This window comes from Typopeltis vanoorti, chromosome 11 (assembly GCF_054136105.1).
Source record: "Typopeltis vanoorti isolate ZY-2024b chromosome 11, IOZ_Tvanoo_1.0, whole genome shotgun sequence".
Lineage (NCBI taxonomy): Eukaryota > Metazoa > Arthropoda > Arachnida > Uropygi > Thelyphonidae > Typopeltis > Typopeltis vanoorti.
The window spans coordinates 72154958-72182588 of NC_143559.1; the positions used below are offsets into that span (position 1 = coordinate 72154958).

At 38.8% G+C, this 27631-nt stretch overlaps 1 protein-coding gene across 1 annotated transcript in view; it reads left to right on the forward strand.

Moving 5' to 3' along the window:
• The window catches only part of LOC150101724 (transmembrane protein 62-like), a 365932-nt gene that overhangs the window by 13453 nt on the left and 324848 nt on the right, over positions 1–27631 (forward strand). The window contains exon 4 of the mRNA XM_090399895.1: positions 1897–2008. Within this exon, the coding sequence (XP_090256021.1) occupies positions 1897–2008 (112 nt within the window). The remainder of the gene's footprint in view (positions 1–1896; positions 2009–27631) is intronic.

The following is a 27631-nucleotide window of genomic DNA, read 5'->3' on the forward strand; positions in this document are numbered from 1 at the left end:
ATTTTTTTTTCTTTTCAACTTGTAGATGCATATAATGTTTTAATAACATTTTTAAGCAGTCATATCTGCATAAATAATGTATATAAAGTATTTACATCAGATGCGCAAACAAAAAATTAGAGTGATATTTGCAAATGAAAAAGTCATTCTGAAGTGCTTGGCTTAATGGAACATGCCAACTAGTTTGGTCATCAATCTACAGAAGATTTTCAATTTTGGCAATAAGATTTTCACATTTACAGATAACTAGCCAGTGGTGGTTTGTACAATAAGCACTGCAACACTGCAGCACCCCCTAACGAAAAAATTAAATTTTGTTTGTGTTTTATAAATAATAACAATGCTTACAACATTATATAAATGCAATACAGCATGTTAAAGGTTACAGCTTATGTTTCGACATTAATTGAATAGTTAATAATTGGGATTGTTCGATTAATACCTTAGATTAACACTGCTCATTTGAGCAGTGTCGCTACAGATAGTATGCTTGCTCGAGTTATTTCTGTGCGCACAACTTTTACTATTGGTGTGTTTGTTTGTCGTGAGGGCAAGTTTTTTGATATGTAAATTTATTTATTAATAAATTGATTACTGATTAGAAAAAAATGAACATTGTATATGCAGCACCCCACTTAAAATCTTCACCTGCTGGCACTGTAACTAGCATTAATTAGTTAGAATTTTTCACTGAGAACTATCTTTGTTTGTAACAACTAAATTTAATAATTAAAAACATTATTATTTAATGTAATATGCATATTCTTGTTTTCACTGGAAGCAACAGCACCCTAATTTTGAATTTTTATCTACCTTTATTAACAGTAAAATTAAACAGTTCATAATTCATAGTGAAACACCAATACACAGATGTACTAAGCAATAGCATTGTAAACAAACAGTTCAAAAAACTGCACATTGATTCATGATAGTGTCACTAAAACTATCATATGAGTCAATGCAGTGTTATATAAATGAGCATTGGTCATAATTAAAAAGCATCATATATGAGTGGATCATCATAAAGTGAAGCATCATAAGGCAGAGTATTACTGTAATATATTTTATAACCTAGCAAATAAACTGTATAATAAATGCTAATTTCAGTGATAGAGCAATGTTGCTTATGCTAGTTTCTTCAATATATTGCATTACTTTTGGAATATGTAATATAAGTATTAAATCTTTCATATACAATTTGAAATTATTTAATTTTTTGAATCATTGTGTCATTCATCCTTTTGCTTATTTGTGTTGCCATTTGTATATCCTGGAATATATGAATAGTAGTTTGGTACTGAATGTACACATATCTGCCACTGAATTAAAGAAACCTTTATGGAGATGTATGTAGACATCACTTATGTAGTATATATGCAAAATACTTGGACACGTGCATTGCCATGTGTTTTAGGCAACTATCAATGCTGTTGGTCAGTAATCATCAGTAGTGTTGATCACAATGAGAAAAACGAGGATCTTTTGGAAGGGCATACTATTCAAGCCCAACTGGCTGGAGCCACAATTTTGAAAACAGCAGAGCTGACTGGTTTCTCAAGAAGTGAGATATCCCAGGTGCTTAATCGGTTGTCTAAGAGGCATCACTGTGGTCCTGAGACAGTCCATCAGGAACGAGATTGTTGTCATCTGAGAAGGCTTGTATGGACAAACAGAACTTCTTGTGTGTAGCAATTTGAAGCATTTAATGAAAGCTGTTCCTGACTCATATCTCACTGAACTATCTGCAGGGAATCGAAGAGGAATTGATATTGGCAGTTTGCATGCCTATACAGAAGGCACTGATATTTGCAAAGTTTCTAATTCAGTGGCCAGTATGTGTATACTGAATGAACAGAAATGTTAATATTTTTTAACACAGTATCTTATCTGTTACAGGTATCAGATTTGCATCTTAGTTTATTTCAAGATCCCAGTCGTGGCCCTGATTTCAAACATTTTTGTTCAGAAACAGTTTCTACAGTAAAACCCTCTGTTGTTCTTGCCACAGGTATTCAGAACCTTTTTTCTACTTTAATTGAATTCGGAACTTTCTTAGTTAATACATAGGATATAGAACTTACCGTATATTATCGTGTATAATGCGAAAAATTTATGGTAAAAAATACTACTTAAAGTTAGGGGTTCACATTATATGCGGATCCTAAAAAATATAACATCTTATTAGACTTGCACACACAGTATATACTACCTAATGCCTATGCAACCAAATCTACTTGACCCACTTGCATTCAGCGACCGAGCGTGCATCGTATCTGTGCATGTGCTCTCCGTCGCCGAATGATAGAACACAGTGAGATAGATAGAGCACAGTTAGGTATATCGGTTTAACCACAGTTCATTTTAAATATTATTCATTAATCAAACCTAGCCTGAAAATGAGCCAACAGAAACGTAAACGTTCATCTTTTGAAGCAGGATTTAAATTGCGTGTCGTGCAGTTTGCAGAAGAACATAATAACAGTGTTGCTATGAGAGAATTTGGTATAACAGAGAGTAATATTAGACTTTGGCGTAAGCAAAAAGACGGTCTTGAATAAATCCCCAAAACGAAACGTGCCTGTTGTGGAGATGTGGCATCCTTTCCAGAACTTGAAGAAGAGCTAAATGAATGGATTTTGATGCAACGACAAGATGGCATTATAGTAACAAGAAATGCAGTTCGTTTTCAAGTTGAATTTACCATTCTTTCAACTCAAGAATGGTAAATTCAAGGAGACACCAGGTATTTCATCTTTTTTTTGCCTCGCCTGGGTGGTGCAACAAATTTATGGAACACAAAGCATTAACATTACGACACCAAACAAAACAAAAATTGTGCAGAAGTTACCAAAGCAGCTTGAAGAAAAAGTGAAGAAAAAAAGGAAGTGTCACGGATATGAACTTTCCCAAATTGGCAATAAGGATGAGATGCCCATGTACTTTGATATGCCTGGGAATCGAACAGTAAACTCAGTTGGTGAAAAGGGTGTCTTCATAAAAACAACGGGACATGAAAAAACGCATTTTACCATTGTTCTAGCATGCATGGCAGACGGAACCAAATTAAAGCCAACAGTGATATTTAAAAGGAAGAAAATTCCGAAGCATATGAAATTTCCACCAGGTGTAATTGTTCGTGCCAGTCAGAAAGCTTTGATGGATGAAGAAGGTGTAGAATTGTGACTGGATCAAGTATGGAACATACGTCCAGGTAGCTTGTTACGTCAACAAAGCATGCTAGTCTGGGATATGTTCTGGGTGCATTTAACAGAGGCAAGCAAAGAGAAAGCACGTGAGCTACGTACAGACCTAGCAGTCATACCGGGTGGTCTAACTTCCATTTTGCAGCCGCTTGATGTCAGCTTGAATAAGCCATTTAAAGATCACTTATGTGAAAAATGGAGAGAATGGACGTCATCTGGTTTGGTGAAGATGACAAAGGGTGGGAATTTTCAGAAGCCTGAGATCACCCTAGTCACCAGCTGGGTTAAAGAAGCATGGGATTCGATACCATCTGAAATGATTCAACGCTCATTTCTTAAATGTGGAATAAGTAATTCAGTGGATGGATCCGAAGATCATGTCATATACGAAAGCAAGGATGATGCACAACAAATTGGAGAGCATGAAGACGATGACGACAACTGCTACACTGATGACGCGATCCCTACACATGAATTTATAAATGAAATGTTTGATAACTCAAAAGATGAAGAAGAATTTAAAGGATTTTGACATTTGGTTTTAAAATAAATATTTCTTTCGTTAATTCGTATTGTATTATTTATAATGTTATGGAACAAGATTAACAGATCACATTATATGTGGACATGGCATTTTAGGGCTAGTTTTCAAACAAAATTTCTAGTTCACATTATACGTGGATCGCATTATACGCGATAATATACGGTACTTCTGATTCCCTCTCCCCACTTTTGTGTAAGAGCTAAGCCAGTAAATGCTAAGAATAATTAAGTTGGATGCAAGAAAAATGAAAGTGAACTAAGCTTGTATGTCTGCTGTATTTATTGGCACCTGGTAGAATTAATGATTATATTGTTAATAAATCACAGAAATTTTTAGTTATACAGTCAGCCTTCACTATTTGAAAGGTCTCCTGAAAAACAAATAATGCACATATAAAATTATAGGATAAATAAGATTTTCATCTTCTGCTTTTCTCTTATAGAAATTCAGTGTCTGTGAATGGCAGTGTCCTGCTTTAAGAATTTGTGTGTTCTTGAGTACACAGTATAGTTGGTTTATTTGAATTCAGTTTTATTGAAGAATGAGGTTTTTTACTTTGGTCATGTGTCTTCTGAAGCAAATTTTCCATAGAATTTCATATTATCTCAGATGGTATGACCGAAGCAGCACATCTGACTAGTGTATCTCAAAAGCTGAGATATCTCAGGTGTTTAATCAGTGGAAAAATAACCCACAGTAATAACCCAATAATTTTTTTTTTTTTTTTTTTGAAGAAAGTAATAGCCACATTTGACTGATATGACATCTGAGTTTGCTGATGATTTTAAGCTGAGGTTTACACTCATTCATTCTTGGTCTAGCCAAACATTGCAAGCTGTTCTTCCGTATTTTATTCATTCTGTTTGTCACCCTTTGCTATTGCTTTTTACAGAGCCTGTATATCTGACATCTTTGATTAATTTTGTAGTTCATTTCCCTTCATTAGTTTTATTCAGGGAAACCTGTAAAATCGTCTCTTTAGAGATTCTTCCAGTATGGAATAAGAACAGAATGCTTTGTCGAAAGAATTTTGCTAATTCTTTGTCCACAAAGAAACTTTGGCTAAAGTTTTTGTTTACTGTTGACAGTTGTATCAACGTGGTCATATTGTTTTCATTATTTACATTCCTATTCTTGGCTACTACAAGACATGTGTTTACCTTTTTTATTTTTATTTTTGTAATGTGATAGGCGTACTAATATTCCTTCTGTCCAAATGGAAGCCATGCCTTCTGATCCCTTAGCAAGGGATCAGAAGGGATTCAATAACAGTGATGGCACCACTGTTACTTCACTCATTGGTGAAGTAACAATGACCAAAGGAAATCGCCTGCTACCATACTGGAATCGAAGCACCATATGCCTCCTTTTGTTTATTGCCAAAAAGAAATCGGGAAACTACTTAAACACTTGGATACTAAAGTCTTCTGGTCATGATGGCATTTCTCCAATTGCTATCAAACATTGTGCTTCAGAATTAACACGTTCTTGCATCCTCTTCAAGCTACTATACATGTCTGGTACTTATCTCAATACCTGGAAGCAATATAACATCCATTCTAATCCTAAAAAGGGGTGATAGAAGTCAATCATCAAACTACCAACCAATTGCCATCCCCCCCATCACCACCACCCATTCTCTCCAGAATTATGTAGAAAGTCATCAATAGACAACTCCTCCACTACTTAGAGGTCCACTAATTAATCAGCAACCTCCATTATGAATTCTGCCATTCAAGATCCACAGCTGATGCATAGATTACATCACCCACCACTGAACACGTGCCATGGGAAGTTTCAGAGAAACTTGTGTTGTTGCCCTTGACATTTCCAAACCCTTCGACCATGTGTGGCATCATAGTCTGCTTAACAAATTACCATCCTTTGCTCTCACTGCCACCCTCTGTAATTGGGTAGCCAGCTCTCTCTGGTTGTTCTCTCTTCGAGCTTACACCATCAATGCTGGAGTGCCTCAAAGTTCTGTCCTATTACCTACTCTCTTTATCTTTTTCATAAATGACCTACTTGCAATTACCACTAATCCTTTCCACAGATTTGCTGACAATAGTACTCTCTACTTATCCTACTCATTTGACAAACCATGCTGTACTGATATCCCAGGCTGCAAGATCATCTATAACCAGTGCCTTAAACATTGATCATATCCTTTATATCCTTCAATGGGGAAAAGGACAACCTTTGTTGTGTTTGTTGCCACCAAAACAGTTTTGCCTTTTCTCTTGCAAAAGAGATCTCAGCTCACCTACCCTTATTTTCAATAACACAGAAATCACCAGTCAAGAGCATTTCTTTCTGCTTTGACTAACTTTTACCTCCAGTCTCTCCTGGCATAAACAGATCACATCAATAGCCTCCCCAGCATCCAAGAAACTAGGCATTCTGATTTGTTCACACACCCATGCAAACACACTCACTCACAATATTATAGGTAGATAGAGATTAAGTAGTGTAGACATTGGGCTATATAGAGTGATGTGCTCTTCCTAATACAAGTTCAATTAGCAATGGGTAGCATGAGTAATGGAAAGACACCAGCTGAAGGTGAGTTACCAATAGAAGTTTTGAAAGTATGTGGTGAACAGGTCATGACTTTTTTCAGTAAAATTTATACATCATGCCTGAGACAGAAGAGAATACCAAAAAGTTGCAATAATGCTATCATTATTATATTTTTCAAAAAAGGGAGATAGAGAAAATATTAAAAATTACTGCCCTATCAGTCTCCTTTCAACAATATGCAAATTTTTTTCAAAAATCATTAGCAACAGAATGCATAATAAACCAGATTTTTGCCAACCTCTAGAACAAGCAGGATTTGGAAAAAATTACAGTGCTATTGATCATATGCTGTACATGTAATAAGAGAAATGAATTCCAAAACCCTTTGGTCTAGTATTTATTTATGATAACTAATAATTAAGGAATTGACAGCATACACTAGAAATATAAATTAAAAACAACTTTAATAAATACTTTCCGATATTTCGGCAATGTTTGCCATCTTCTTGGGAACTTAAAATAAAGAACACGTGCATGCAAGTGCTACATAACAGCAAATGAGAAACGAAGCAAGGAAGCTACCGTTTTCCTAGAGTCTTGATGATTTCCTAAAGTGACCCCTGGTGGGCTATATTGGTAGTTATTGGACTTTGGGCTGAAGTTCTGATATATGTTTCCCAAATTTGTTGAGGTTTGGCATGATTTTAAGGGCTGAGGCTGATTCCATGAATAACCTTTCATATTTGAACTTTCTGCAGTGTATTACTGTGGCTTTCTTCCACCTTATTCCGTGGCGGGTATCCAGAGCATGGTCTGCAAGCCCAGAGTGGCTGTACTGGTGAAATTGAATGTAGTCCTTGTGTTCTGTCCTGCCTGTTTGGTCAAAGTAGGACAATTTACAGTTGCAAGGGACCTGGTATACACCAGGTAGGTCTAGGGGAAGTGGTTGGTCTTTAGTGGAGTGGATAAGGGATGCCAATTTTCTATATGGTCTGTAACAGGTGGTTAAGTCATGTTTTTTTAGGATTTTGTTGATTTTTTCCGAGGTGCCTCAGATGTAGGGGATGGTGATGGATTTAGAGTAATCTTTTTTGTGAAGGAGTGGGAGGTGAGTTGTGGATAACTGGTTTAAGTATTTTTTGGATTTTTTTTTGGGGGGGGTAGCCATTGGCTGAGAAAGTGTTAAGGATGTGATTTAGTTCAGTGGTTAGGGTTTGATCATTTGAACAGATAAGTTTTGCCCTGTTGAATGGTGTCTTAATAACTCCATATTGTTGTGAGGGGGTGGGTGGGATTGTTGGTGAATGTATCTGCCTGTATGGGTGGGTTTTCTATAAACTGAGAGAAAAACCAAGGTTCCATCAGGTTGGCAGGAGACTAGTGTGTCTAGGAAGGGAAGGCTATTGTTTTTCTCTTTTTCTAGGGTGAACTTGATTCTAGGGTGTTGGTTGTTTAAGTGTGTTAAGAAGGAGAGGAGTGTATCCAGGCCATGTGGCCAAATAGCGAACACATCATCAACATAGCAAAGCCATAATGGTAGGTTTTTGTGGGGCTGAGTTTAAGGCCTTCTCTTAAAAAGTCTCCATAAAGAAGTTGGCCAAAGGTGGAGAAAGTGGTGAACCCATGGCTGTCCCCCTCTATCTGTTTGTAGAATTTTTCCTGCCAAATGAAATAGCCTGAGTTCATTCTGAACTGAAATAGGGCTGAGATATCGGGAGGAAATTTAGCTTGGATTAGCTCTAAGGTTTCTTTGAGGGAGACATTTGTGAATAAGGAGGAGACGTCAAAACTGACCATTATGTCATTATGTTGGAGTGTAAGGTTTTCTATACTGGCTTTGAAGTGGGCTGAGTTTTTTTTATGTGTGATGGTATATTGCCAGTATAGTGTGAGAGTGCTTTAGCTAAATACTTAGCTAGTTTGTATGTGGGGGAATCAATGACATCCACTATGGGACGTAATGGCACATTTTCTTTGTGAATTTTGGGAGCCCATATATGTGGGGGGGGGGCTAGAGTTATATGGTTTTAGTCTGTTAGTAATCTATATAGGCCAAGAAGTAACCATCTTAAGAGGCCCATGGTGTTTTCTAATTTGTGAGTTGGTGGGGTTGTATTCAATGGGGAGGTAAGTAGCTCAATCTAATAGTAAAGCCTTAAGCTTACCTGTGTAGTCATTATGATTGAGTACCACAGTGGCGTTCCCCTTATCCGCTTTGGTGATAACTATTTCTTTGTTTTTCTTCAATTCTTGTAGTGACTTGTATTCACTAATGGATATGTTGGTTTTTGGTGATTTTGCTTTTGTGAGAACACAGGCTACATCCAATCTAATATCGTTGGCGATGTCATTTAGAAGATGGCGAATCCCACGTTCAATCTGAATCATGAATTCCTCAGTCGGTAATTTCCTAGGAGCAATGGCGAAGTTGTGACCAGGTGATAGAGCGTTGAGTGCTTCAGGCTTCAAGGTAACTGATGAAAGGTTAACTACAGTGTTGGTTTGTAGTTTTTGTAGGGACATAGAATTCTTTTTTAGTTTATCAAACTTGTTGATATGTCGACTCCGTATTCGTTCGAATTCTTTATTTGCCGCAGTACATGAGACGTCACGTAGAATTGACCAAAGTTCGTGATTAAGCATATTTGAAAGCTCATCCTCTAGCGGTAAAATAGCTCTGTTTATGTTGGCTAGGGAACCGCATGTAGCGGTAATTTGCTCCCGAAGTAAAGCCTAGCTTGCCCGGTTGTAGATACGGAGAGCTTTCTGTGAAAAAGTTATCCACAACCCTTCCCTTCCTAGACACGCTAGTCACACCCACCAATCTGATGGAACCTTGGTTTTCTCTCAGTTTATAGAAAACCCACCCATACAGGCAGATACATTCACCAACAATTCCCCTCCCCCCTCACAACAATATGGAGTTATTAAGACACTATTCAACAGGGAAAAACGTATCTGTTCAAATGATCAAACCCTAACCACTGAAATAAATCACATCCTTAACACTTTCTCAGCCAATGGCTACCCCCCCCCCCAAAGAAAAAAATCCAAAAAATACTTAAACCAGTTATCTGCAACCCACCTCTCCCCCCTTCACAAAAAAGATTACTCTAAATCCATCACCATCCCCTACATCCAAGGCACCTTTGACAAAATCCTAAAAAAACATGACTTAACCACCTGTTACAGACCATATAGAAAATTGGCATCCCTTATCCACTCCACTAAAGACCAACCACTTCCCCTAGATCTACCTGGTGTAAACAGGTCCCTTGCTGCTGTAAATTGTCCTACTTTGGCCAAAGGCAGGACAGCAAATATCAGAATCTCAGAACACAAGGACTAAATCTGATTTCACCAGTACAGCCACTCTGGACTTGCAGACCATGCTCTGGATACCCGTCACAGAATGAGGTGGAAGAAAGCCACAGTAATACACTGCAGCAAGTTCAAATATGAGAGAGTATTCATGGAATCAGCTTCAGCTCTTAGGAACATGCCAAACCTCAACAAATTTGGGTGCATAAGACTGCCCCAAATTTGGGAAACATATATCAGAAGAACTTCAGCCCAAAGGCCAATAACTACCAATATAGCCCACCAGGGGTCACTTTAGGAAATCATCAGGACTTTAGGAAAACGGTAGCTTCCTAGCTTCGTTTCTCATTTGCTGTTATGTACGTGCACCTGTTCTTTATTTTAAGTTCCCAAGAAGATGGCAACGTGACGTTGCCGAAATATCGGAAAGTATTTATTAAAGTTGTTTTTAATTTATATTTCTAGTGTATGCTGTCAATTCCTTAATTATTAGTAATCATGTTTATCCAGCATATAAGCCTTTCAACAAGGATTAGTATTTATTTATTTTGAAAAGACATTTGATTCAATGTAAGCATTAGCTATTTTAGAAGCCCTTTTTGAAACTGTACTGGTAGAGAATGTGCGAGCAACTATGCATAATTTGAGTAGAAGGTTATTATAGTACTTTGTTGTATGCAACCGCTTAAGAATTTGTCGCTAGTACTATGCTGCTCAAGTTAGTTAAGGAATCTTAATATAAGGGGAGGTTTAGCAAGGGGCCAACCACCCCTCCTGTAAAAACCTATGGTTACGAAACAAGCACCACAGAAGCCTCAGAATTTTGGACACCTTTGTGACTCTGATTATTAATCATTTTGGGATCTGGAATATACCTAGTTTGGTGAAAGAAGGAGCTCTTTTTAATGTGACGAATGTCTTATGACAGTATAAAATTGGACTTTGTGCTGTACAAGAAGCGCATTGGCCAGGACAAGGCTCGACCCGCAATCAGGGGTACACGCTATACTATAGTGGTGAAGACAGAGGATGAAGAGTGTTCGGAACTGCGTTTTTAGTTAGTGATAACTTTTTGTGAAATATTTTAAATTTTAAACCTGTGAACTATCGGCTGTGTACTATTAGAGTTAAGGGATGTTTTCAAAATGTGTGTATTGTGAACTGTTATGCACCTACTGAAGAGAGCTCGGAGGAAGCTAAAGATTGTTTCTACGAAGTGCTTGAGCGTACTTGTAATAATCTACCGTCCTATGACGTCAAGCTAGTGGTGGGAGATTTCAACGCGAAGCTAGGGAGAGAGCATGTGTGGCGCCCTTTCGTGGGTAGTGAGAGCCTACATGAGGAGTGCAATGATAACGGGATCCAACTTGTGAGTTTTGCTGCTGCTACGGGATGCTTTGTAAAGAGCACTATGTTTGCGCATAAAGACATCCACAAACAGACCTGGAGATCGCCGGACGGTAGAACAGCTAATGAAATAGTCCATGTACTAGTCTATCGACGTCACCACAGCTCCATCTCGGGTGTGAGAAGTTTCAGAGGAGCAGATGGAGATAGCGACCACTATCTGGTAGCCTACGATTTCAGGCATAGAATTGCAGTTCAGAAGCCCGCATGTCCTACCATATGATTGGCATGGTATCTGGACAAGTGGAAAACAGCGGAAGGCAAGCGGGCTTTCCAGTTAGAGTTGCAGAATCATTTTGGGTAGTTACAGGAGGAAGAGGATGATCTGGATGGGATGTGGGACACCATCAAAAATACGGTCGTGTTAGCTGCCTCGAGAACTGTGGGAAAGAGAAAGAGGAGGAGAAAAGCATGGTTTAATAGACAGTGTGAAGAAGCTGTAGCGAAACGAAGGGAAGCACTATTGAACTACCTAGCAGATAGCAGGAAGAAAGCTGCATATGAGAGGGTGAGAAGAGTGGTGAATATATGTCTACGCAGGGAAAAGCGAAAGTATCTTAATAGGGTGACGAATAATGGATGGGAGATGTACCGGACGATCAAAGCCATGCGAGGTGCCCAGACACAAGCGGCAACCATAAGAGATGAGAGTGGAAATCTATTAACAAACTCAAAAGATGCTCTTGCTCGGTGGCATAGATATTTTGCGAACTTGCTGAATGTCAATGCTGGAACGTCAATATCGGAGGATTATACTCCTTATCAAACTGCTGAACCAAGTATTGAAGAGCTGACATTTAGTGAGATTACTCGTGCTATCTGCATGCCGAAAAATAAGGCTCCAGGAGTGGACTGCATACTGGCAGAGCTCCTGAAGAATGGTGGGTGTGTCTTGCTGGAGCAGCTTCACCGGCTCATGTTGATGATCTGGCAAGAAGAACGGCTGCCGGACGAGTGGAAGGAGTCGCTTGTCACCCCAGTATATAAGAAAGGAGATAAGACTCGATGTGGCAACTATGGGGCATCTCACTGCTGTCAACTGGCTACAAGGTGCTGTCTAACATCATGCTAATATGCCTCAAACCATATGCAGGAGGGTGCCTTGGTGACTACCAGATGGGCTTCAGGAAGAACTGTTCTACAGTAGACCAACTCTTCACACTGCGCCAAGTTTCTGAAAAGTGCTGGGAATATAACCGGGAAGTTCATAATATTTTCATAGACTTTTCTATAGCTTATGACTATGATATGCCCAAAAATATGGCAGGTGTTAGAAGAGCTGGGAATTCCTCGAAAACTCTGAAAAATGGTGCAGGTGTGCATAGCTGGTTCGAGAGCAAGAGTGAAAGCAGAAGGTGACCTTTCGGACCTGTTTCAAGTACAGACTAGTGTGAAGCAGGGTGATGGGCTTTCTCCAATTCTCTTCAATCTAGTGTTGGAAAAAGTAATTAGAAACACACAGCAAGTGGTGGGTGGAGTTGACATGGGGGTGCAAGTTAGGATTCTTGGCTACGCTGACGACCTGAACGTTATGGTGCATCAACGGGACGATGCAGTGGCATTGGTTACTGCTATTGAAGAAGCTGCAGAAGAAGTTGCCCTGAAAATAAATGCGCCGAGAAGACAAAATACCTTTTTATGAGTCGCCATGCTGCTCAAGATCTAGAGGAGCTGGATAGTTTGAGAGGGTGAAGGTATTTAGGTACTTGGGTTCTTTCGTGACTGAAGACAACAAAGTTGAGGCTGATGTTCAAGTCGGGTAAATGCTGCGAATGTGGCCTATTATCAGGTGTGTCTGCTTTTCGCCTTGCGCTTGCTGTCTTGGACTACAAAGGTGGGACTATACAAGACTTTGATCAGGCCTGTTCTCCTCTACGGTGCTGAAGTGTGGACTCTCACGGCGAGACAAGCCGATCACCTGAGAGTATTCGAGAACAAGATGCTACGATGTATCTATGGAGGGGTCATGGCAGACGGAGTCTGGAGGAGGTGGTCCAATGCTGCCATACACGCGTTATACAACTCGGCAGACGTCTTGATGGAGCTGTGAGCCCAGCGTCTTCAGTGACTGGGGCACCTGTACTGTATGAGCCCTGAAAGGACTGTGAGACAAGCGTGGGAGGCCTGACCCCCAATCAGGAAGGCTGCCAGTAAAGAGATGGGTGGATCAGGAGAAGGAAGACCTGCAGGCTGTCGGGCTGGAGACCAGAACGTTGCGGACAGTTGCAGAGGACTGTTCCCAGTGGCGACATGTGGTGCTTGAGGCCAAAAGTCCCCCCCCCCCCCCCGGGATGATAGCGCCTGGCTAATGTAATGTAATAATGTAATGTTAAAAATTGGGGATGCTATTTCACCTAAATTATTTACAGCAGCTCAAGGAGAAATTTTTAAAAATCTGGCCTGGAAAAATTGAGGAATTATGGTAAATGGGAAAGAACTAAATCATCTACTATTTGTTGATGACATTGTTCTTTTAAGAAGCTTTGCAAAAAAGTAAAAAGATAGGATTAAATATAAACAAAGACAAAACAAAAAGAACATATAATAAATATATCACCAAAAAGCCAGTACAAATGGAACACCAGGAAATTGATATAGTAACCTCTCGTGTTTACCTAGGACAAAAGATCACAGTAGAGGGAGACTCTGAAGAAGAAATTATAGGTAGAATTCAACTTGGTTGGATAGTCTATGGGAAAACATGTGAAGCACTCAAAGGAAGCATTCCAATCTGCATTAGAAGGAAAATATTCGACAGTTGTATACTTCAGGTCATAACATATGGAAGTGCAACGTGGACATCTGCTGCTAAAAAAATGCCAACAAACAGGATTACACAGAGGAAAATGGGTGCATCATTACTCAGCTTTACCGTTCTAGATAGAAAGTGTAATACATAAGTCAGAGCTCCGACTAGGATGAGAGACATAACAGCCATTAAAAGATTCAAATGGCAATGAGCAGGTCATATTGCAAGGAGTAACACCAAAAATGGACATAGTTATTAGAATGTTATGCGAGAGATGGAAACAGAACTACAGGAAGACCAAAGAATGGTCGGATGAGATTAAAGAGATGACCGGGACTCATTGGCATCAAAAAGCTCAAGATGGAATTGAATGGAGGACTTTGGGGAGGCCTTTATCCAGCAGTGGACAGAAAATGGCTGATGATGACGATTGGTACTATATATAAGATCGTCTCCTGTTGATTGCCATTGGTAGAATTCATACAGGCAATTGTTTATTAGTGAGAGGTTTCTAGGACACAGGAACTGACTGTTATCTGTTATTCGAAAAAGAGATGAAGTGAGAACAATTGAACTTGTAGTTGATAACTGGTAATTAGTTTACGGAATTAACAACGCATATAAAGTATATTAATTAAAGGTAACTTTAATAAATAACTTCTATATTTCGGCAACGTCATGTTGCCATCTTCAGGAACATAAAGATATGGTATGTGCATGCAGGCACTAACAAAAGCAAATGATGAAGAAAGCAAGAAACTAATATTGTTCCTAAAGTCCTAATGGTGCCCTCTGATGGGCTAATTTGGTTGACTTGGCAGTTGGGCTGAAGTTCTCAAAATGTAAGTCTCCCAAATTTGGGGTAGTTTCATGCACCCAAATTTGTTGAGGTTAGGAACGTATTTTAGAGCTGCTGAAGATTCCTTGAATAATCTTTCGTATTTAAACTTGCTGCGGTGTATAATTTTTGTTTTCTTCCAATGAATTCTATGGTGGGTATCTAAGGCATGGTCTGCTAGCCCAGAGTGGCTGTACTGGGGAAACCAGATGTAGTCTTTGTGTTCTGAAATCCTGATATTTGTTGTTCTGCCTGTTTGGCCAAAGTAGGACAATTTGCAGCTGCAAGGGACCTGGTATATACCAGGTAGGTCTAGGGAAAGTGGTTGGTCTTTGGTAGAGCGGATAAGGGATGCCAACTTTTTATATGGTCTGTAACAAGACGTAAGGTCATATTTTCTGAGGATATTGGGTATTTTCTCAGAGGTACCCTGGATGTAGGGGATGGTGATAGATTTGGTGTAATCTTTATTGTGGAGGGGAGTTGTGGTTTACTGGTTTGAGTATTTTTTGGATTTTTTTGGGATTATAGCCATTGGCTAAGAAATTGTTGTGGATGTGGTTTGTTCAGTAGTTAGGGCCTTGTCATCTGAGCAGATTAATTTTGCCCTGTTATATAGTGTTGTTATAATCCCATATTGTTGTGGGGGGGGGGGGGATTGCTGATGAATGTATCTGCCAGTATGGGTGGGTTTTCTGTAAACAGAGAAAACCAAAGATCCATCAAGCTGGCAGGTGATTAAAGTGTCTAGGAAAGGGAGGGTGTTGTTTTCCTCTTTTTCTAAGGTGAACTGGACTCTGGGGGTGTTGGTTGGTTAAGTGTGTTAGGAAGGAGTGGAGTGAGTCTGAGCCATGTGGCCAAATAGCGAACACATCATCCACATAACGAAGCCAAATAGTGGGTTTTTGTGGGACGGAGTTTAAGGCTTTCTCTTCAGATGTCTCCATAAAGAAATTGGCCAAGGGTGGGGAAAATGGTGAACCCATGGCTGTCCCCCTCTATCTGTTTGTAGAACTTTCCTTGCCAAACGAAATAGCCTGAGTTCATAGTGAACTGAAATAGGGCTGAGATATTGTGAGGAAACTTGGCTTGGATGAGCTCTAGGGTTTCTTTGAGTGTTTTTGTGAATAGGGAGGAGATGTCAAAACTGACCATTATGTCAGTGTGTTGGAGTGAGAGGTTTTCTACACTGGCTTTAAAGTGGGCTGAGTTTTTTTGTGTGTGATGGTGTGTAGCCAGTGTAGTGTGTGAGCATTTTGGCTAAATGTTTGGCTAATTTATATGTGGGGAATCAATGCCATCCACTATGGGACGTAATGGCACATTTTGTTTATGTATTTTTGGGAGTCCATATAATCGGGAGGGGGGGGGTCTAGAGTTATAAGGTTTTAGTTTGTTAGTGACTTCCACAGGCCAAGAAGTGACTTTCTTAAGGAGTCTGTGGAGAGTTCTAATACTCAGAAGGTCTATGTCCTTCTGAGTATTGCAGCAATCCTCTGGGTTCCTCAAGAGTGCCTCTTACCTTCCCCATCCTTGCAATATGCCCCCCCCCCTGAATTTCAGTTTTCTTTCAATTATCACCCCCCCGAGATCTCATCACCCCTACTTCCTTCAGTTCAATTCCTCCCATCGATGTATCCCAAACTTCAAGACTGTACATTTTGCTTCATTAAACCAATACTCCCATTCATTTTCCCATCTGTCCAGTTTATTCAAATCCTCTTGCAGGGCCTCCACATCTCTACTATTACTAATAACCCTTCCCACCTTCAAATCATCTGCAAACAACTGAATATCCTGTTGCAATCCATTGACATCGTCATCATCGTGATATAAAGGTTAAACATTATACAGGTCCCTGTACTGAGCCTTGTGTAATCCCACTTGTAACCTTCTGCTTCCTTGATATTCTCCCACCTTACCAGCTCTCTGATACCTATCAGATAGCCAATCCTGAATTCAGTTGACTAACCCGACATCTAAACCCAATGTGCTGTAACTTAAATATCAGCTTATCATGTGACTCGCTGTCAAATGTCTTTTGCAAAATCCAAAAAAATGGCAATGTATGCCTTTCCCTAATCAACCGCTTTTCACTTTATTATAAATGGCAATCATATTATTTTAAGCAAGAGTGCCCCTTAACAAATCCATGTTGATTCTCACAGATAACATTATCCTCATCTGCCCAATGCTGTATATAGTCCCCCCACTAATTTCTCCACGACCTTAACAACTACTTATTATTATTATTAAACAAGACCTCATGGAGTCAAAGACTCATCTAGGAGGTCCTTTTATCTTACACACACATCTCATCATACCGTGTCTTAAACACATTCAAACTACTTGCAGACACCACGCTCTCAGGCAAGGCATTCCAATCACTCACAACTCTGCACGAAAAAAACCTGCCTCTCACTCCCTTACTCACACCCTCCTTATACAGTTTCCAGGGATGACCTCTGGTTCTCCCCTGATCTCCCACTATTCTCTGTAGAACTTCTCCACCATTGATCCTATAACAACCCCTTACCAACTTGTAGGTCTCTATCATATCTCCCCTCTTCCTTCTCTCCACGAGACTCTGCAAATTACATCTTTTCAATCTTTCCTCATACTCAACATTCCAGAGGTCAGAAACTACCTTAGTCAGTCGCCTTTGGACCCTTTCCAACATCTCTTCATCCTTCTGAAAACCCGGTGACCAAATCTGGGCACAATAGTCCAAGTGTGGCCTAATCAAAGCCTTATACATTGGAACAAGTATCTCCCTACTTCTACATGTCAGTGTCCTCCGCATCATTCCCAGAAGTCTTTGTGTTGTCTTCACAATTTTGGCGATGTGTCCCCTAAATATTAGATCCTTATCCACTATCACCCCCAGATCTCTTATTTCCTCTACTTCCAACAATATATTCTCAACAAGCATAAATTCTGCATCCCATCTTTGTTTTCCAAATTTTAAAACTTTACATTTTGCAACATTGAACTCACATCCCAATTTTCTTGCCCAATCACTCAATTTATTCAAGTCTTCTTGCAAGGCCACAACATCTTCACTACTCTTTATGGTTCGTCCCAACTTTGCATCATCTGCAAACAACTGAATATCTCCATCCAAATCTTCACCAATATCATTAATATATAAGTTAAATAGTAATGGCCCTAAAACAGACCCCTGAGGCACTCCACTAGTGACTTTCCTTTTCCTGGATATTGCACCCCCATACACAACTTGTTGATACCTATCAGATAGCCAGTCTCCAATCCAATGCACTAATCTAATATCCAACCCCATCTGCTCTAGTTTGACTGTCAACTTATCATGAGGTACTCTATCAAAAGCCTTTGCGAAATCCAAGTATATTACTGTGTATCCTTCTCCTCTGTCCAAGGAAGCAGTCACTTTATTGTAATAAGTAAGTAGATTACTAAAACATGACCTCTCTTTAGTAAATCCATGCTGTCCATCAAAGATTATACTACTGTTGTCAACCCAACTCTGGATCCTAGTTCTCACAAGCTTCTCCAACAACTTAACCACAACACCTGACACAGAGATAGGCTATAGTTTGATGCTTGAGTTTGATCACCTCCTTTATGAAGTGGCACAATCTTGCCCTCCTTCCACTCTTTAGGAACTTGACCAAGTGCAAGACTCGTATTAAAAAAATATGTCAAGGCAGGTGTCAACTCTCTGGCACACTCCTTCAGAATACGTGGTGATATATTATCAAGTCCCACAGCCTTATTTATATCTAGTTTACTCAACTCCCCAAACACCTTTTGCTCACTTACAGTCAGTCTCTCCTCCCCATCATCAACTGCTCTTAATCTCTCCATGAAGTCACATTCACAAGATTGAAAGATCTTTATGAATTGCTCATTAAGTATCTCCACAACACATTCTGCAACAGCTGTCTTTATACCATTTCCTCCAATCAATGTCATCCTTCCATAATCATTCTTTCTTTTGCTGGCTACATATCGAAAGAACTCCCTAGGATTCTTTTTGGCTTCATTAGCTAACTGCTGTTCATACCTCTCTTTAGCTACTCTCACCAACCAAGTCACCCTCCTTGCCTGGTCTTTGTAGACCTCATGAAGTTGGTTACTTCCACTTCTCTTATGCTGTCTCTACAATGCCTTTTTTTTCTGTATTGCATGCTTAATCTCTTTATTCATCCATCTCACACCTACCTTATTTAACCTTCTCACCCGTGGTATACATTTAGACATTGCATCTACTAAATAGTTTTTGAAAATCCCCCAAGCTGCATTGATCTCTTTTCCAGCTAACTCCTCATTCCATGCTACATCTGCAAGCTGTCTCTTGAGCTCTTCATAATCACCCCCCTTGTAGTTCCACATATACCCTTTTTTCACAGGGGTCCTTGCACTGCTGGCAACCACCCAGGTAATCACCTCATGGTCACTTTCACCAATTGGTGGATGATTTGACACCTCATTTATAATTACATCCTCCGATGAGATGACCAAATCCAAGACCCTTAATCCTCGTGTGCCCTCTGTTACATACTGTCTGAGGTAGTTATCCCTCAAAAACTCAAGAAACTCATTTTCTTTACTTCCAGTCGCTATCTCTTCAATCCAGTCTATATTGCCATAATTAAAATCACCCATAATGATCACCCTTTTCTTATTTGCTTGGCTTATTTGACTATACATTTCCCTATCACCACCATCCACATTACCAGGTCTATAACAACATCCCACCAAGTATTTGATTCTATTCACCTCTATCTCACACCATACTGCCTCAAAACCACTGGCCCTATTTCCCTCTTGCATCTCTACCTTGTATGGACATAACTCTTTCTCTATCATCAATAGCACTCCCCCTCCCTTTTTATCCCTTCTATCCTCACGAAACACATCATACCTTTCCATCTCTATTCCTGTCAGGATGTCGTCCTCATCTAACCATGTCTCACTTATTCCAACAATCTCTGGGTACACAGACACAATTAGTGCAACCATTTCATCCGCCTTGTTTCTTATGCTTCTAGCATTGGTATACAAACACAACAACTCATTTCTGGATCTACAGCTAGTTCCACTGATACCATTCACTCGATGTGCTCTCTCCATGCTGGACTGGGGCCATTTCTCTTTCTGATTCTTCATTTTAGAACCCTTTGCAACAACATCTGTTTCCTCTTGATCCCCGGTCATCCCATTACTTTCCTGCCTACACATGCTCTCACCTCCTCTTGGAGCATCCACCTTTCTCACGCTGTGTATCCCTGTCCACCCTGGGCCTCCCTGTTTCCCTGCTCCTCTTGCACACCCATTCTCTCATTTTCTATACTCATACCACTCACCTCTCCATTCATTTCCACTTCTTCAATCTCTCCTGTCTTACTCTCCTGCTCTTCCACATCACTCCCCTCTCGATCTGATTCATTTTCTCTATTCACTTCTCTACCTTCCAGCAGCAGTCTCTCCAATCGACTCACACCATAACCACTCAAATGCAGTCCATCGCTCCCATACAGCTCACTTCGTCCCTCAAACTCATTCCACACATTAACAAACTGTACTCCCGTCTCCTCACACATTTCAGCCAGAATACCATTCATAATCCTTGCTCTCCGCCTCATTTCACCACAATCATACCTAGGCAACACACTGACCACCCTTCCTGTGACACTATTCTCTTTTATCTTTCCAAGCAGTCTCTTGACATTCATTTTGACATGCTCTTTGTTCTCTCTCAAATCATTTGTACCAATTAATACAATCAACTCTTTTGCTCGCTCCCGCCTCATATCCAATGCCTCAATCACTCTACTTATTTTACCGCCTGGAAAACATACCTTGTGCATTTTATCCTCTAGCACACCTTTAATAATGGAGTCGCCATACAACGCCACTCGCTCATCTTTCGTTAACTCTTTCATGCCATCATGATTTATTTTAATAGTTTTGACCTGAATTCTCTTAATTTCATTCCGCATCCATTTCATTTCTTGCCTCATCCAATCTAATTCACTTTCCGAACCTCGCGACACATTCTCTCTATCATTAAATCTTTCTAACTTTCTAACTCTCGACCCCCTCTTCTCACATTCCCTCTCATTCATCCTTCTTTGTTTCCGTACTTTCGGTCCAACATACGTCCAACTTTCACTATCATTCTTCTCACTTTCACTCTCATTTATCTTTCTTTGTTTCCGTACTTTCGGACTAACATGCGTCCAACTTTCGCTATCATTCTTCTCACTTTTACTGTCATTCATCTTTCTTTGTTTCAGTACTTTCGGTCCAACATGCGTCGAACTTTCGCTATCATTTATTCTTTCGATTTTTTTTACTTGCGATTTCTGCATTACGCAAGTTCTACTTTCATTCGTTCTCTCAATTTCGTTTCTTTCCACCTCACTTTCTTCCCTTTTAACATCCGTTACGGTTGTCAAATCGCTCTTTTTCTTTTTTCCTGATTTTTTAACATTTTTTTGCTTCTCTTGCTCACCATCCATTTCTTTCAAACGTACAATCGCGACACAATCAGTACTAGCACTTTCTGTCATCAATTTCATATTCGCATTCATTAGTTCTTCGTTCAGGTCACACTTCGCACACACCCTTCTTCCATCCGCACTAAACATCCACAAATCATTTATGTAATCGAAGGAATACATATAACAGACCTCACACTTAACGAAACGACTGAAATCTACATTCAAATCATGGAATGACAATGCCGCCGCCATTTTTTTTTTTCTTCTCTCTGCCGGTTACTAGGTCTAATAATAACGATTTCGTAATTTAGTTTAGACAAGAAAAAAAAAACCACACTAATAATACCGGTAGCGTACAACGTTTACAGCCACTCTTACTCAAACAATTACGCATATATACTTAATTATTCCTAGTAAAAACTTATCTGAATCAGGAGCTCTTCAAAACACGTCCGCAGTACTTGGCTCACTTTTAACAAATATGACACACAAACTGGCCTATAATTAGACACTTCCAGTCTGCTTCCACCCTTATGCAATGGCGCCTTCTTTCCATTCCTTGGGTACCTTTCCTGTAGCCAGACGTTCATTGTAAAGCCAAGTCAAAGGAGCTGTCAGTTCTTTAGCACATTTTCTCAAAACCCATAGTGAAATACCATCCAGTCTCCCTGCTCTACTGACATCTAGAATACACAGTATTTGGAGCACTCTCCTGTAACACCTCTAAACCTCGAACCTGCCCTGCCCCTCTAGTATTAAAACCTTCTTCTCCAGTATGAAATACTCCAATAAAGTGCTCATCCAACAACTCCACTGTGTCCTCTACATCAGTCACTCTGTTCCCATTTTTATCCCACAATGTCATTCTTTCACAATAATTTCTCCTCCTACTGGTCACATTGCTAAAAAATTCCGTAGGATTTTCTTTGGATCTTACTGTCAATCTCTTCTCATATTCCAGTTTTGCCTTTCTCACCATGCTAGTCACTCCCCTGGCCTGAGCCTTATATTCTTCATGCATCTGCTCTCCACCTCTCTCCTTATATCTCTTCCATAATCTCTTTTTCACCTGCAGTTCCTGTTTAATATTGTTTGTCATCCACTTTACACCAAATTGTGTCTGCTTCTTCACTCGTTGAATATAGATTACTATTGATGCTAACAAATATTCCTTCACCATTTCCCAAGCACTAAATGATATCCTGGCATTCCAATTCCACCCTCCATGGAAATTCCCCAAGTTGATAACTAAGTCTATTATAATCATCTGCTTTATAATTCTGCATATGTTCCCTTTTCTTTGATACTCTTGCATATCTATTCATCTTCCATGCCAAAACCACATGGCCACTCTCTCCAACGGGGGGGGGAGTTATCATCTCAATTTTTATCAGCTCTTCTGATGCTATGACCAAATCCAAAACTCTTGAACCTTACGTGTTGCCTAAGACATATGTCTCTCAAGAATTCTAGAAATTCCATTACCTTATTACTACATGTATTTTCCTCTTTCCAGCTTATACTGCTGTAGTTAAATTCTTCCATAACAATCATTCCTGTTGCACTTACCAAGCTCAATTGCCTAAACATCTCCTGCACCCCACCCTCTGTACTCCTTTGCTTGTAGCAACATTACTAAATGTCCTGTCTTGCCCATCCCCACCTCACACCATATGCTTTCAAAACGATTAGTGTCACTGCCTTCCAAAGCCTCCACTCTTAGAGGACATAAGTCATCAATTATCATAAGCAGTACTCCACCACCACGTTTTCCCCTCCTATCCTGCCGAAATATGCTGTACCCTGCTACTTCTATTCCTGTTACTATATCATCTTCCGTCAACCATGTCTCAGTGATCCCAATAATCTTTGGCCAGACTAAGGCTATCAATGCCACTACTTCATCTCCTTTATTCCAGATACTCCTGGCATTAGTATAAAGCATAAAAATGTCACTGCTTCTATACTTATTATCTCCTCCAGAACCCCAATAGACTCGTTATCTGATGTCATCCCACTTCCCCCCCCCCCCCCCAAGCATTCATTCCCACAAGAGGCCACATCTGCTACCATCCACCCTGGGAACTCTAGTTTCCCTGCATTGACACACTGACTCGTTCAAAAAACAATCTCTCCAGATGTCTACGTCCTTCCTCGTTCAAATGCAAGTGGTCCCACATACAGTTCCTTTCTGTCCTCAAATGTCCTCCAGGTATCCACATATTCCAATCCTCTCTTCTGACACAGTCTGGCTATTATGTTATTCATTATTACTGCTCTTCTGCTAAGTTCCTCATTATCATACCCGGGTCACGCACACACACTATCTTTCCTCTCTGTGGTCATTTGTGCCCACCATCGCAATCATTCGATCCACCCTTTCACCCCACTTAATTGCCATAGTCACACTTTTATCTAATAAGTTACTTATATAAGTTAATATATATTATATAAGTTACTTAAAGGATTTTATAGGATTGATGCAGGGGATATGTTTCAGCACTAAAGGGGACAGAACAAGAGGTCATCCCTGAAGTTGAGTAAAAGTGTAGTTAGTAAGGGTGTGAGGACTAGATTTTTTCTTTGGAGAGTTATGAATGAATGGAATGGGTTGTTAGTACTTTGTTAGTGGGCTCAAGCTACCGATGCATCAGTATCAGATTTTGATACTGATGGATATTAAACTTATGGTACAATAGTAACATGAGTGGATGAAAGTTAATCTGAAAATGCTGCTCTAGAGTCCAAACTTGGTACTTGTCATGTATGACAGCTGTCTCACTGGGTAATGAAATTTGTCTTTAGTTGTGAAATTAAAAGAACCTGACAAATTTTAATAATAATCACAAATAATTTAAAAAAAATTATATTAAATCTAATCATTTTACTAGTAATGAAATTACAAAAAAAAAGCAACTTCATAAATCAATCTAGAACCTAACACTGGTTCAGGATGAAAATTATTACATTATAACATAAACGAGATCAAATATTCACAGGCTTAGTAGGTTCTAATAATTGTTGATAGGTAGTGTAAATGAAAGATGTTTCAGAGTTATTGATCACCAGTTTGATAATGGCAACATTCCAAAATATGAATGTGTTTCTTTAAAGAAGTTAAGTTGTCCATGTTGTGCTAACTATTTCATTAAATATATGAAGAAATATTATGCACTTATAACATTCATTTATAAGTAACTTATAATTCCATCTATAGCTCTGTAAATGTGTTGTTTCAAGGATACTTGCAACATAAGGCTGAATGATATAATCACGTAATCACAAGAAAGATATTTATTTAACCAAATATTTCGGTCTGGAAATAGCAGACCATCATCAGTGGTAATACAAGAACAGTTTAAAAAATACAAGCTAGAATACTAACAATAGATCTTTAAAATTATAACACGCCGCATGATGTTAAATCACTAAGTAATTTAATTTTAACGATCTATTGTTAGTATTCTAGCTTGTATTTTTTAAACTGTTCTTGTATTACCACTGACGATGGTCTGCTATTTCCAGACCGAAATATTTGGTTAAATAAATATCTTTCTTGTGATTACGTGATTATATCATTCAGCTCTGTAAATCTACCACTGTTTTCAAGATATGACTAATTTCAAGAGTACTAAATTTAATAAAGCATATAATATTAGTAACAGTTTATCCTTAAGAGATGATATACATTTAAACTAGCACTTAATATATAAGAAAGAGCACAATTTTCATGAGGACTAGCATTCTGCCTGAGATGTATATTTTAATAATTAATTTTTAAATGCCATCTGTGGAGGTATCTTTGATATAATGATCCTGTTGATTGTTAGGAGCCAGACATGGAAATTGTTTCATGTATTAATTCTTGTATGTGGAAATTTTCACATTTGTAGGACTGAGGTGAGTAAGATGTCTGTGCAACTGGTGCTGTAAACACCTCAGTTGCAGAGATGATCTTGGCTCTGTGTGTTAGTCTTCATAATCCTATTTTTGAATTATTGTGTATGTTTCATCAAATGTGAGCAGGCATTTGATATATGGAAAACTTATTTTGCTCTTATTTATATGCTGAATCATCTTAAATCTATTTCTTAATCTTTTTTATGCATTTATTTTTTTTATTCAAAAATATTTGATTTTTTTCACAAAGCTTTCTGAATATTTTTTTTAAAATGTTTACTTTTGAGGAGACCAATCTTCTAAAACAGTAGATGCTCTTTTAGACTTTAAAAACACTGAATAAAGGCAAAATATGGTCTTCCACTAGGAATTGTCTTTCAAATAGTGCAATGTTGAGCATCTCATGGGAAAAGTTGGTGCAGGTTTCTTTTGCTTTTAAAATTTTTGTCTCTAAATTTGTAGCCATCTTGAAGTGGTAGATGAATTTCATATTTTGATGTGAGACAGCAGCCACCTTGCATGTGGAACTTTTTCCACATGCAAGGTGGAAAAAGTTCCAATAGACTTTTAGGTAAATTTCCAATAAACTGCAACACAATTTGTTCATTCATACCAGTGTCAGCACATGTCATCTTTTTCATGACCCTTGACATGAAAAGGATGCATAGCTTTCATTTGGCAAACATTTAAAATGACTGTGCTCGCAGTTTTCATAAAAATGGAGAAAAACTAGTTTTGTGCAGTGATAGCATTTTTATTTGAAATGGATGGCTGCAAATCAAAGCCTAGTTAGATGCAGTTCATGGGGGGACTCTGCATCAGCATTAAAGACTATTTATTTTTTGGATAAATGAGTTTAAACGTGGTCATAAGTTCATCGATGATGAAGCATGCTCCAGATGCCCGACTAAGGTCACTACAAAGGAAATGATTGACAAAATCTATGGTATTGTTATGGAAGACCGGCAAGTGAAAGTGCATGAGATTGCTAAAATTGTAGGCATCTCAGCTGAATGGTTGTATGATATCCTGCACTGAAAAATTGCACATGAAAATGCTGTGTGCGTGATGGGTGCCATGACTGTTGATCAAAAACGTATGTGAAAAGACAATGTAGTGTTTGGCGATGTTTAATTTAATTCGCAAGATTTTCTTCAGTTCTTCTTTTAAATGGTCCAACAATTATACATCGTTGTTGGACCATTTAAAAGAGGAACTGAAGAAAAAACGTTCAAGAGTAGCACACAAAAATTGCTCTTTCATCAAGATAAAACACCGCCCCACACATCGGCCGTCGCATTGGCAAAATTGCACGAATTGGGGTTCGAATTGGTTCCACATCCACCGTATTCTCCGGACTTGGCCCCGTGTGACTTATTCTTGTTCCAAAACTTAAAAAAATTGTCTTGGTGGGAAAAAATTTCTTTGAATGAGGATGTCATCAAGGCTGTTTTGGCTGTTTTGCACAATTTGACAAATGCTACTTTTTAGATGAGATGAAAAAATTGGAAACTCGCTAGACCAAATGTGTAGACCTCACTGGAGACTATGTTGAGAAATAAAGGTGATTTTTTTCAAACATTTTTATTTTTTATTCTGACTTATTTTGTTTAACTTAATTTTTTTACCAAACTTTTCAAACAACCCCTGTACTGTAGATTTAAATCTTTATACAAAAGGAATTCACCTTAAAAAAAAAACAACAAAAAAACTTGCAATCAAAAACAGTAAAAACGTCGGTTATTATTCAAGCTTCAATTTATTATTGCCAACAGTTTGTTTCTTTGTCATTATATTCGCTGATATAGTTTGTCTCTCAACCCATTTCTGTATTCAAGTTCTTACCAACATTTCCAAAACTTTCACCACCACTGCAGAGATACTAATAAGTCAATAGTTTAACAAATCATTCTTTGCACCACCTGAGAGAAATGGGGAAGATTCTACAGGAATTATCCCTGTGCTGAGACTTAAATTATGCAGCCAAGTCAAAGGCACACTCAGCTCAGCTGAACACTTAGTATCCATGCTGATATTCCACTAGTCCCTACTAGAGCTTTTGCAATAAATTATTCAGCTTATGCAATAGTTCTAGTACCTCCTCCTCATATGTCTGAGTCACTTCATCCAGTTTGCAAGTAGTATTGAGTTTTGTGTGGTATATAGCAGGTTGATAGCTATTAGCAAATGGGCACTCATTAGTTGAAGTCTTCTGCATTCGTTAGTTATTTTTTCAATTCACTTAGACATTGCTCAGAATGTGTCAATGCTTGTAATGAGGGCCTTCAGCAGATTAGATCATGCTCTGAGGCAAACAATTAAATATTGGCCATGATGGATTTTAAGACAAAAATATAAGAAAATCTCCAATTGCTATTTTGTTTTTATTACAAGAGAAACATTAATGCAAAACAATTACATAATAATATTAATCAAATGTTTGCTCTACAGGGATATTGCACAATAAAACTGTTTATAAGTTCCTCTAAATTTAAATTATAAGCTGTGTCTGTCTGTCTCTATTGATATAGTTGCTAGTCCAACCAATCTTTCTTTGGTCATTGCTGTTTGCTTAATAAGATTTCACCACTACATCTTTTATTTTTCTAATTCTAGGGATACGTTCCAATATTGCATTTTTATATATTTTTTTTAAAATGC